The following is a 13,070-nucleotide window of genomic DNA, read 5'->3' as shown; positions in this document are numbered from 1 at the left end:
TGAGCTGACGCGGGGGGTTGACTCACGAAACGGGCAATCCCGATAAATAAGCGTGAATAAACAGTTGCATCTTTTGATTATTAATCATTCTCAAGATAGTTACTATAGAAATAAGGTCTCCATAAACCTGATCCTAATTGGATCTCAGTATTTATAATGATTTGGGAAAGCGATACATTATCACAATGAAACTCCAATTCAGACGTAAACCATATTATTTTTGCTTATGCCGCAGCTGTTCCAAACATACCCCAGGGCTGAAGCTGCAGAACAATGGCCAGATGGGCTGCACCTGAACTGACTTCATCACCATTCTCCATCTAAAGAAATTTATAGTTTAATTAGTGTTATATATATAATTATGTATTTGCATACTTGATGGCGCTAATATCCTGGACGTTTTCGACCGTGACGCTAGTATCTAGGCACCAGTCAATTGCAGGGCATATGAGTGTCTTTGTGCACATGATTTGTATGTTTGTAATACCACCGCGACACGAAGATTACAATTCTTACTGCGGCAGTCGTTTAAAAACGAAGTATATTATTTTGGTAAACGCAGGCACATCTTTCGTTCCCAGATAGGACGGCAAACTGACACGATCAGAATGAGATAAGGCGCTGAATTTGCATTTTGAAATGCTTAAGGGTCGAACTCGAAACTTATGATTTGACAGTGTAGCGATCTTGCTACCAGGCTATTTCAGCTTGTCTCTGAATAATTTTAAAATATCGAGCATAAAAAATAGATCACTTGATCACTCTCATTATCTTGCTTTCGGCGACACTATCAACGAAATATTCCACCCAAATGAGCTTTTACCTGTAAGTTTTTAGTTTGTCTAAATAATTACCTGTGGCTATCCAGTCTGACGTATACAGCTCCTGTCACAGATCCGTTGAGGGCTACGTCCGACCAGAGACGCTCCGCCACCGCCGCCGCTCTCGGCCACAAATGGTAGTCCAGGTTACCTCAAATATCAGTAACTATATTTTTGTCTCGGTTTAAGAGGATAAGAGAGAAACATACGAAAAACCATGCCCGTTTTCACCAGTAGCCCCTAAACAGTCGCCTAAGTAAGCCTTATCTTGGGGGAACCTTCAAACGGTCCCCCTATCTAAATTCTGTTTCACCATCCTAATGTAATAATAAATTTGATGATTGGATTTCATTTTAATTTTGTGCCATTTTAGTTTTTTTACGCTGTTCTTGCATACATTTTAATAAATATATATAAGAATATGTACTGTATATTTATATTAAAAAGAGTAAGTTATGGAATTTCTTGCCGATTCTCCATAGAAATGCCATTTTGGAACCGTACATCTATGTAGAGTCTAAAGCAAATCAAATTATAGAAACTGTAACGTTTTAAAAGAGACTGGAAACGGCGTTCTTGATATAAAATATTTTCCATTTTGATTTAGATCGTGCTATAGATTCTAGACCGTATCCAGACTGGGATCTATCCGTTGGAATTGTCCAACTATGTAGTACTAACTGTTAACGTATGCATCTAAGTTAAAAAGTAAATAAATCTGTACGTAGCTGAGCTTTCAACGAACCTCTGTCGACCAGATCAGTCCAGAGCAAGGCCTCTCCACCTTCAATGGTGAATACTTCGATGTTCCTCCAGGACTTCCAGGAGTACATGTCTTGCCATGTTCTGGAAACGTTCATATTATGCTTAAGATTATATTATTCAATTTTATTTATTTATTTATTGGGTTGTAGGGCTTAGACGAAATCATTCGTTTATTGTTTGACAAAAACTATTGAAACTTTTAGACTGCACGAATAGCCGAGTGGTTGATGACCTTGCCTAACGCACTGAGCGCGACGTGTCGTGGGTTCGATCCCCGCATAGGAAAAATATTTGTGTGATCTATTAATGCTTTTCCTGAATTAGGGTGTCTTTGCGCATGTGACTTAAATGTTTGTGAAACCCATGCGACACAAGGCTTAAATTGAATAATGCGGGAGTTTTTAAAAAAACGGCTTCTTTTTAAGATCAAACGATGCAAGGGAAGTTCCCATTTTGTGAACATATTTATTTATACCCAGCAATGTCACAAACATAACCACAAGATCAATTTCTAACCCGATCAACTAAGTTTGCTGAGAGGCTTTGGCCATACCAAAGCATGCACCCCGCAATAACAACTTCATTATTTCTGTAAGTCCATTCCATCCCTAACAAGAAGGAAATTCACGAAACAAAAATCAAATAAAAATTTGGTATAGGGTACTTTACAAAAAAAAGGTCTAAATAAATTGGACACGAATTATTTTCTTCTTTTATCACGTAAACAAAAAAAACCGAAGAAGGTACATAGATCGATACGCTTTGTTCTAGCCCCGACTATTATCTTAAGTGCTTTTAATCTTCCAAATGTTTTAATGGCGCGATCAAATGAAAAATACGTATTCATTATTTTCTGGAAATCTTTCTGACGTAATAAACAGATTTATATTATAAGATTCACTCAAATACTGTAATTGGGGATAACGAAACAAAGCTTTAAGCACTCGCTCTAAAAAAACCAGTCGAACAAGCAGTAGGTAATCGGAAGTCGAAAATGTGACGTGACATGACAAGGATTAGTAGACAAGGCCAAGGTCAAATTGTACCACTAATCTAAAAAGGAAATTTAAAAAATATGGGTCAAAATTATAATAATATAAACCTGTTTTCAATGAGACAATTTGTTCTGATAATTTATTATGTAATATTTTTTAAGATATGAAGGGAATAGATAACGTATACGTAAAGGTTAAGTTTCTGTTGCTACGATAGATAAATGGATGGGTGATCAAACCGAAATTTCCACCATTTACAGGGAAGTTAAGATTTTGGATTTTAACGGCAGATATTAGATACACATAGCTAAATAAGCTAAATATAAGGCTATTTAATAACTGCTTCATCTCTCCTAAAGTATTGCTGTGCCCAACAGGGTCTATAACGGTTCTGTATTATTATATTTTGAAGACCTTCACGTACATTATGAAACGCAATAAATTTTTGAGTATTGAGTATTGTTGGCCCAACTAAAAGAAGAAAAAATGAGACTTTGTTAAACCTAGATTAAAAATATCCTGCAAAATATAGTCGATTTATTTACCGAATTATTCAATTTATCTAGTTGCATTTTAAGGCAAAAGCAACAAGTCAAATGGCCGACTAGAAAAAGTAGAGTGAGCCATTTCATTTTTAATGAAAGTACCTTGAGATACATTTGAGTCGGCTCTCGTTCTGTGTCTAGGTGAAGAGCTCCAGAAAGCAGAACATCTCGATATAGTGTTAACCGTGAGGTGTCATCTACCTATAGACCTATGGAACCATCGGCAGATTGGATGCTGTTCCTAATATTGGTAAACGGCATTTTTAGTTTTTTTTTATATAATATGGCATTTTTGGGATAACTTGGTATATTTCGGACTAAATCTGAGTCGTCAATCATGATTTGACGCAGCGACGGGCAAACAAAACAAATATGCGCGAGTTTCAATCATACGTCAACTACGAATTCAACACAACAAAGTTATTATTAGGCTATTTTAAAATTTTAATCATATAATTCAATTCTAGTATTCATTCAAAATAAATATTAATTTTAATGTTAAATAAACCCATCACGAAATCATTACATATTTCATTACCGGTCACAACAAAGATATGAGTGCAAACTGATAAAAGTCTGAAATAAGATACAATGTGTCGAAGTTTATCATTACCAATGAACCGGAATTAGTTAAACAATACAACATCTTAATTATTACCACCTACTGATTTGCGTGATTCAAACTAAATTTAAACTGTTGCTATTGTGAAAGGGACAATTTTATTACAAGGTATAGATAGATCACTTTTCTTTGATTTTGATTTAAAAATAAAAGCGACTCCCACAGTAAAGAATTTAATCCTTTTGTAGCGTTTCACGAACATACAAATCACGTGCACAAAGACACCTAGGCTCGGGACATACATTCGTGGTTCACACAAATGCTTGTACTACGCGGGGATCGAAGCCGCGACACGACGCGCACAGTGGGTTTGGCGTGGTGACCTCAACCACTCGGCTATCCGTGCAGTCAAATAATGAAGTACCTGTATTTCCTACATCTCTGCTTCTTAACTTCGCAGGACAGATCCCATCTGCTAGAATGTATTACTTTGTATCTGCTCAGAAACTGGTCCGAAGGGTTTGGCTGCCATTCTGTGAGCTGAACTCCATACCTAGAAAAAAACATTTATTTCAAATGTGTGGAAACTGCTCTCTTAATAAAGGTAGTGGTAGGAATACGTTGATTTTGACATGAAGGATCAGGACGCATTTTCTTCCAAAAGTGTAATAAAAAAATAAACGATACAATCGAATTTATACTTAATATGAACACAGCAATCACAAAATAAATAACGATGTCACATAAATCACTATGAGGCCGGACAAATCGCCTAACTAAGGGGTATCACTAAGGGGTATCGTGTTGCCCGAATAACTGGGATGAGAAGGTTAGATAAGAGATGCTCCACATAAATTACAGCATTTTATTGCATCCGGTTAGGCTGGACGCCGGCCGCAACATTATTGGGAAATGCTGACCGATTTGATAGTGATGATCATAAGAATGACAAACCTGTCCCAAGTTCTGGCCTCAAAATCCCTTGTCAGATGCGTCGTGTACCAAATGATAGGTAATTTTGGTAAGAACCCTTTGTTAGCCAACTTCAACCTTTCCAAGGCTTTATCGAGAAACCCCTCTCTCTCTTCAATCAAATAATAACAACTGGACAAGGAGAAAACACTATCACTTAAATGGAACACATCTTCAATTTTAGTCATGTCCAAAATTTCGGAGTAGATTATTTGTAGGATGTCAAAAATTGAGTCTTGGATGGCTAATCTGAGGCACAGGACGTTGTTGCAAGTGAAGTTCTTGTTCTTCGTTGGACAAGAGGCTTCTGGTACCCATGACCATGCTCTGCCTACAGGTCCAGGCGCTGCGACCTCTAAAAGAACCCTTATCCCTCGAATACCAGCTCTCTTGACCACAGCCTTGACATCCTCCTTCGTATATATTAGAGATCTATCATAAGCACCATATTCAAAGAGTTGAGGAACAGCTGGAAGGTGCAGAGGAAAGCTGGTCACATCAGAAATTCTCCAATGAAAGGTATTGAGCTTGCACGTCGCCATAGCATCGATCGTCCTCATAATATCTGGGACAGGGATGTAATTTCTCCCAGTATCTATCATTAAACCTCTGTACTTGTAACTAGGAGCATCCTTGATGATAATATTTGATAGCGTTATAAGATATCCAGTGGTTTGATCGAGTAGTATCAACTGGCTTAAAGTTTCTAAAGCATGTCGCATGCCACAGAAGGACGCTGCAAGCAGTTTCATTGTAACTTGATTGTTAATTGTTTCAACTTTGATTGTATAAGACTCTTCAGTGTCTAACCTAATTCTGGGATCTGGGTCTGTCTCGATGTCCATTTCTATATACATCTTTTTAATCAGCATGTCTCGTGTGAGGTTTTCTTTCCTGGGTACTATGTTGTACCGTTCTAATTTTGCTAGATCGCCTAAAAAGAGTTTGAATGCTTCAGCCAGATACAAGTGCACAGCTTCTGAAGGTACCGATTGGAATTTATATTCGAGTCTGTTTGTAGCCAAAGTGACAATCTTTTTGCTAAAGTAGGTGTAACCAATCGGGAATGGCCATAACTGTGGTCCCATACATTGCAGGGTGCATCGACTAAGGGACAAAAATATTGGATCCGATGTTGGTTCAAACACTTTTTGACAAAGACCCTTTAAGCAAATGTAAGAGTTATGCTGGAAAGTCCTGGAAAAATAACAAAAAAATGTAGATATCAATACGTCATTACTAAGTACTACTATATAAAGGACAAATTGCGGGCAGTTAAAAAATAAAGGCATTTAAGAAGTTAAGCAACATTACACATATAAAGTACAACTTTTTATAGGACAGTTTCGTTGGTAAACTGTGTTACAACAAGCGTATTAATCTAAAATATCTATCTTATTTGCACTGTTCTTGTACTCTTTTCTGCAGCTGTGGCTGAATAAAGCCTTGCTGTTGTAATTCAGCCAGATTTGTGCAGAGCAAACATGAGCGATCACGTGGCTCTGGCTCTTAAATTTGAAAGGGCCCGGGACTGTTCCTAATCGGTAAGAGTCCGGCATAACAGCACGCCGTGCCGTGCCCTTAGCGTGAGTTGAAGTCTTTCGCGTATTACCCCGAGAAAATGGGCTGTTCTTATTATGGGAGCGAGACAAACTTTAAATACAATGCGTATAGCAGCATCTTGCTTCCACAACGCTTTACCTGGCTCTTGGTTCATTAACTTCACTCATCCGAAATTCTTCTATATGAGCATAAGTCGTTTTCCTCGGCTTCTTCTTTTCAGGTCTCCATGGAATGAACATGGATAATAACACAGCTGCGATTAGAATCAAGAGCAGTATCACGATGACAAGATAGAATTTTTTAAACCTCAGGATATTTTTAAATTTCCGTCTTCTTTTTCTGAAAGTTTTGATAGTTAAATAGTTTTTAGGAGAGATTGAAATTAAAGGCGATTTATATAATTCAGTATAATATCAGAGGAGCTCGTGGCTAAGCTATAACCACATAAAGTGAAACGATCACAGGTTAAGCTATGCTTGACGCGGTTGGTCCGTAGATGGGTGACCATCTTTGTCATAACGAGTTCCTCCGTGTTTCGGAAGACACGTTAAATTGTGGGGCCCAGCTGTTATTCCTATATCTTTGACAGTCGTTACAGGCAGTCAGAAGCTTGAAAAGTCTGACAACTAGTCTAACCCAGGGGTATCGTGTTGCCCAGGTAACTGTGTTGAAGAAGTCAGATAGGCAGGCCTTGTAAAACACTTAGTTGAGACCGGTTAGACTGGTAGCCGATCCCAACATAGTTGGGAAAAGGCTAGGCCAATGAAATGAAATGAAATATCATATCAATTGTCTTTATTTTTTCTTCTAAATCGATTTTAAATAAGGCATTATTCCTCTTCATGATCCGCAATATACATTTATAGAAAAGCACACTGAGCAAAAAGTCACCAATAAGTATCACGTGTTTTTTATCATTGTCAAGTGAAAACGCAGGAAAAGCAAGATCGTAATGTGACTTTTACCGCACACTATTGTAAGCACCAATAGGCCTTAGTAGGCTAAAGCTGGACTTAATCCACTGTGCAAGACCGCACTTGGACTTGCACTGGGCGTGTATACGTGGGGGCGCGATCACGAGTGCTAGTTCCGAGTCTGGGTGTATTTGTACATTGGACTTGAATTTTTATAACCCCACGCAACGCAAGCACTAAAGACCTTTATTCAGAGGTCCATTTAAAAAAATGCGAACAAAAGGACAAGATTAATTCTACTTACGGCAGAGGTATGTAATCATCATTATCATCGTCATATTTATCGTTGAGGTAATCATCCTGAGCACATTTGGTGTTAGAGGTGCCAGGGTCCCCGCAGCAGGGACCTGTTGGGCTGCATCTGCTGCACGCGCATAGAGGGAGACAGCGGCGATCTGGAGAAAACGATAGTATTAACATTAGAAAGCAAGAAGAAGACATAACAAGTAAATTTTTAAATAAATAAAAGAAGACTAACTTCTTGCAAAAAACTCTACTCTCAGTATGAAAACTGCGTCACATGACGTCACGTCATGTTGGTGTGACATGCCACGTACGATAAAATCTGTTTATAATTTAGATGGCGTTGTGTGGAATTTTACGATAAATGATAAGAGAACAAAATCGGTTCATAAAAAAAAATACAGACGAATTGAGAACCTCTTCATTTTTGAAGTCGGTTGGAAACATCGTTACAATTATTTAATTAAATATTGTTGAATATATGAATCGTCGTTACAAAAGTTGTTATTAAAATACCATCAAACTTACTCTGATCAGAATCATATTCAGCGGCAACAATTTTGATATCCTTTTTATTCTTCTTCTGTTCCTCAACGTTCAGTTGTATTTGAGGTGTAGGTACAATTACTTTTTCGTGAACATTATCATAGTTCACTACAGAGTCAACTTCTGAATACGACGATGCTTCCGTTACGGCTGATGGTAACACAGTTACCGAAGATTTAAACTTCAGTGCGTTGAATTTTTTCAGCATACTTTCTTTTAGAGTCACTCCAGAAACATTGGGCGTTGTAGATGGAACGGTTGCCTCAGATGATTTACTGGTTTCCTGACTTGCTTTCCTTGTTGCTTGGCTGGTTGCTTGGCTTGTTGTTTGGTTGCTGGTTTGGTTGCTCGTCTGGTTGTTGCTTGATTTAACTTTTGTCGTTCTGTGGTCCAGTTCTGGTTTTTTAATTGTTTTCGGTCCGTATTTTACTGCTTCACATGCATCTGTTGGTAAGTATAGTAATTATCATAAACGTAGACATTGTCGTTAGTCGTTAATATGGGGGAATTTCAGTATTGTGTTTTGGAAAAAGCAATATATTTTACAGTCACTGATCGTCTTTCTAAACCCAATTTATAAAACATATTTATCCCCGCAAGAAAACACTAAAGTAATTCGTGTCCAATAAATCGGTTTTTTAAATCCAAGAAAATCCATATAATTTCAAACTAGTGTCCAATTGACGGTAATGTTAAAGATTTAGGCACGCGGACAGAGGTTTTGAAAATTTGGTGGTTAGAACCAGTAGTCCCAGGTTAGGGCCCTGTATGATATCTGGCCCATGCATATTTGATCTATACCGGTAGAATTAGCTAAGCTACAACTGCAAAATTTGGCAAAGGAGGTCCATTGCTTGTAGAACACTGGTACTGCTTCATCCAGTTAGACTGGAAAGCCGACTCTAACATAGTCGGGAAAAGGCCAGGATGATGATGGTCTATAGAATTAGACTTAATTTATGTAAGTAATACATAAAATAACCTCTGATAGCACTCTCTATATTATTAACAGTGACTTCCATATCAGTGAGTCGTTCACAGAATTTTAATATCATCTCTTGCTCGTGTTTCTCCAGATTAATACAGATGTCGCTGTCCACGTGACCGTCGATGGAACTGACGCAGCAATGGAACAGCATGATCGTGTTCAGGATGTAAATCTTCTTTGGCATGTCTTTTATCTCCCAGAAGAATCTGTGTAAGGAGAGTTTCTCTTTTAAATCACGACGCTTGAAGAGATCTGATGTGTCTGTTTGTGGCGTTATAGCTCTGGAGCAGATCAAGTGATTTTAATTTAAGTTTAGTTGGTTTTGTTTAAAAGGTGGATTATGTGCAAGTGTTTTTAGACTTGATTGATAAAAATCGGTTGAGACGATCAAAAGTTGTGGGGGTTGAAAGTGGGGAGGAATGTCTGCAAATATGCTCGAGTGGGGACTCAAATGCAAGTGCACTGAAATAGAATATTGATGACTTAAACTAAAGAGTTCTTAGTTTCGTTTTATTATGAAATTGGTGGTAGGAAAATGGTATATGGAGAGACAAGTGAGAGCAACAATTACTATATCACAATCATCGCAATTCTGCTAAAAAATGACATTTCATGAGGGTACATGGTAGGGGTTTTTCATCATCATTTTTATCTTGTTACAATGGTACGAGTTGGTCAAAGTAAACTTGAAGATGAATTAAGAAGGGCGTTGTAATTCTTATCTTTTTATTTTTTTTAATTTTAATTATCCATAGAGTAGAGAACGAATTTAAGTTTTCATTTAAATGGCGCATGTTACCTTTAATTTATAAACCAATTACCCAATCTTAATACTTTAAGAAAACGACATCCAATCTACTAATTCGTTATTAATAGTGTCGTTTATGCAATCAAAAGTCAAATTTATTGTTACTAATTATTTTGTTAATTACTGTTATTATCAACCCCCCGGGGGTATTCTTTATTAAACTCAAAATTATGAAATAGGTCAAAGATTACACAAGCAAAGAGAACAATATATTTACTTGTTGACAAAATACGAAAAGCGATTGTCTAATCCAATAGAAGAAGTGGTATTGTCACCACACCAAACCCACAGATAAGACCCTCGCGTAGGACAAAAATTTGTGCGATCCACGAAAGCTGAGTCAGCTTTTCTGAGTCTGGGGATCTTCTGCATGTGATATGAATGCTCATGAAACTCAGCGATCCAAAAATAAATATTCATGTGTCATTTAAAATGCCATTCCATCAATTTGATAATAACTTACCAAGAATATATAGTGCAATAACATATTGATTAGACTGGCCTGTAGTTCTAATATGTAGTGGTTTGTCGGCTCCACCAAAAGGCGTGGTGTGTTTAGATTTGTTTCTTCTATAATAACGTAGAGATTACTGTGTACCTATATGTATGTTTATCAGTGTTCTAGCTCTCTCCATACAAGATGGCGTTGTTGACACGAGAATTTCATACAGATAATTGTCATTCTTTTCTCTGTACCTAAAATTCTACTGTTCTCTTAATCTAGACACTGTAGCGTGTCAAGCTAAGTTCAAATATTATACTATTAAATGATGTAACTGTTTACTCACGCGTATTTATCGGGGTAGCTCTCGCACTGCCGCCGCGTCTACTCATGATTAAGGACTCCGGTTGGGTCCGAAACTAGTCGGGCTACCCCGATAAATACGCGTGAGTAAACCGTTACATCATTTAATAATGAATCATTCTCACGATAGTATTATACTGTACCTCAACCTTAATATCGGGTACTTGTACTTGATGAAGGGCTCTATATCGTCAGAGCTGAGGATCGCCTTGTCGATGTCATCGCAGCAGATGTCTTGTTTGTACTTGTTCACCACTTCCACAAGACTCCTCATGTTCAGCCGAGAGACTGGCGACTTTGGGCGGACGCATTTGTTTATCTGTACGAGAAATTAAAACGTGCAACTAGAGACACTACTGTAACGTCTTAAGAGTACCCGGAAAATGGCCTATTTGAAATGGAAACTTTTGATTTTGAAACCTTGTAGGCGTTTGAGAAATGTTCGAAAAGAGAATTAGTCACTCTATTTACGCGTTTTCAAATTGTCATTCAATGGAATCCGAAACAGAAAAAAAAAGAAAGTATACACGTCTTTATAAAATTTATTGTTTAAATCTACGCTGTCGATGCATTCATATAAATATAAAATATAATAATTAATTAAAATGAAGGCAATAAGTGCTTTAATTGTGCCCAGGACTCCGTTTTTACAATGCTAACACAACCTTTTCTAACGATCCTCAAAGGGAGCCAGTTTCAGTTGTGTAAAGCGAGACGCCTCATAGTTTAGGCACAGTTCCCACAACTGCAGACCTCGGAAGCGATGAGAAGATTTTCTAAGCGAAGGTTTTGTACATGCAATGCTCTGTTTGCGGGATTATTTTGCTGTAAGGTTCTAGGCTCTACAATTTTACGGACATTAGGATCTTGACAGGCAGACAAACGGTCAACAAAGTCACCTATCTTATAAGGATTAATATTTTCTTTAAGATATATTTCTACCTCTAAAGGAGGACTTAAAGCAATGCCCTTTGCAAGTAAAAGCCCTTGCACTTAAGGGAAAGAAACCAGATCGTTGCTACCTACCCAATTTAAAAGTAACTGGGTCCATCTCTGTTCAACGATTTCCAATTTGCAATCTGAACACGAGGTCTCATCTGAATTCATTATAATAACAATTGTACAACTTTTGAAGTATAAAATAAATAAATTTACAAATAAATAAATGTAAACAACTTTCACAATCACTCAAAAAATTGACATTGTCATAATGATAATATAGAATCTGTTTTTTATAATAGTAATTACTCTGTGTATTTTCACAAAGAAGAATGTTTGTTGCAGAGGTTTTATTGCATTTTTAACATTCCTACTAGACCAAGCGAAAATTGAACCCAAGGGAACTTAAAATCGAAATAAATACTTTCATATTGGTTATAAACTATAGGTGTACCTGGTTTCGGCTAGAGAAGTTCAGTAGTTTTTTGCCTGAAAGACGGATTCCCAACGTCATCCTAGCCTTTTCCCAACTATGTTGGGGTCGGCTTCCAGTCTAACCGGAAGCAGTTAAGTACCAGTGTTTTACAACGGACTGCCTATCTGACATCTTCATCCCAGGTACCTGAGCAGCACGATACCCCTATTCAGACTTTATACTAACAGCCGGGAAATAAACTGGTTCAGTGTGTTTGGGTAGATACAAATTTATTTATCACCCAACAAATCGATGACCTTGCAACTGTTACTTAATTTCATTTTTTTTTTTGTGATTGGAGCAACCAAAATACGTCATCTGGGAATAATTTAAATGTTCTATCAAAGTGATATATATGAGTGAAGATATGGCCGGGTGGTGACAGACAGATTAACAGTAAAGAAAAGTATTTTTTTGCAAGAGGCAGACAACAGACCGTTAGTAACATTGTTCCGTTTTAAGCTTTTGGTACGTAACTCCATAAATCAAATTCGGTCAAGCCGTTTCGGAGGTATATGATAACAAACACTGCCGGTACAAGTTGCTTAGTAAGTTAACTTCAACTTCTCTATTACAAAAACATTACATAACAATTTATAATTTGTACCAAAAAACACTGCGTTGTTAAAATAAAAACGTATTAAAAACTGGATCACTCCAGACGTAAATATAAACAATATAAAATATCAATTTTTCAAAAAAATTACTTATCTTGTTATCAACGCAGTTCACTCAACTCAATGGATTGTTTCACAATAATTTCAACTAAGAAACATTTGATATAATCACGTTGCGTATTAATGATTGTAAATTATAGTTAAGTAATAAAAGAAATCGGTTAAGTTTGAGTCGTAATTACGACTACGAGGGTTCAGAACACACAGGCAAAAATACAGATTTGCAACAAAATGTTCTCCATCAAATTCATGTTTATACCTCATCATCATCATCGTAGCTTTTTCCCAACTATGTTAAGGTCTGCTTCCAGTCTAACCAGATGCAGCTAAGTAGCAGTGTCTTACAAGGAGCGACTGCCTATCTGTCCTCCTCAACCCAGCTACCTGGGCAA

General features: G+C 37.2%; 1 protein-coding gene across 1 annotated transcript; it reads right to left on the bottom strand.

Moving 5' to 3' along the window:
* Positions 1–19: 19 nt before the first annotated feature.
* Positions 20–11,733, bottom strand: LOC113505662 (probable beta-hexosaminidase fdl). The gene is made up of 11 exons (XM_026888464.1): positions 11,614–11,733; positions 10,731–10,906; positions 8,969–9,180; positions 7,969–8,430; positions 7,442–7,592; positions 6,362–6,562; positions 4,643–5,857; positions 4,113–4,241; positions 1,567–1,667; positions 855–972; positions 20–320 (listed from the first exon to the last, which is right to left on the bottom strand). The coding sequence occupies exons 1-11, from the start codon at positions 11,692–11,694 to the stop codon at positions 215–217; spliced, it is 2,952 nt and encodes a 983-aa protein (XP_026744265.1). The 5' UTR covers positions 11,695–11,733; the 3' UTR covers positions 20–214.
* Positions 11,734–13,070: the final 1,337 nt, after the last annotated feature.

This window comes from Trichoplusia ni, chromosome 26 (genome assembly GCF_003590095.1).
Source record: "Trichoplusia ni isolate ovarian cell line Hi5 chromosome 26, tn1, whole genome shotgun sequence".
Taxonomy (NCBI): domain Eukaryota; kingdom Metazoa; phylum Arthropoda; class Insecta; order Lepidoptera; family Noctuidae; genus Trichoplusia; species Trichoplusia ni.
The sequence above is the reverse complement of the archived record's forward strand: the minus strand, read 5'-3'. Positions and strand labels throughout refer to the sequence as shown.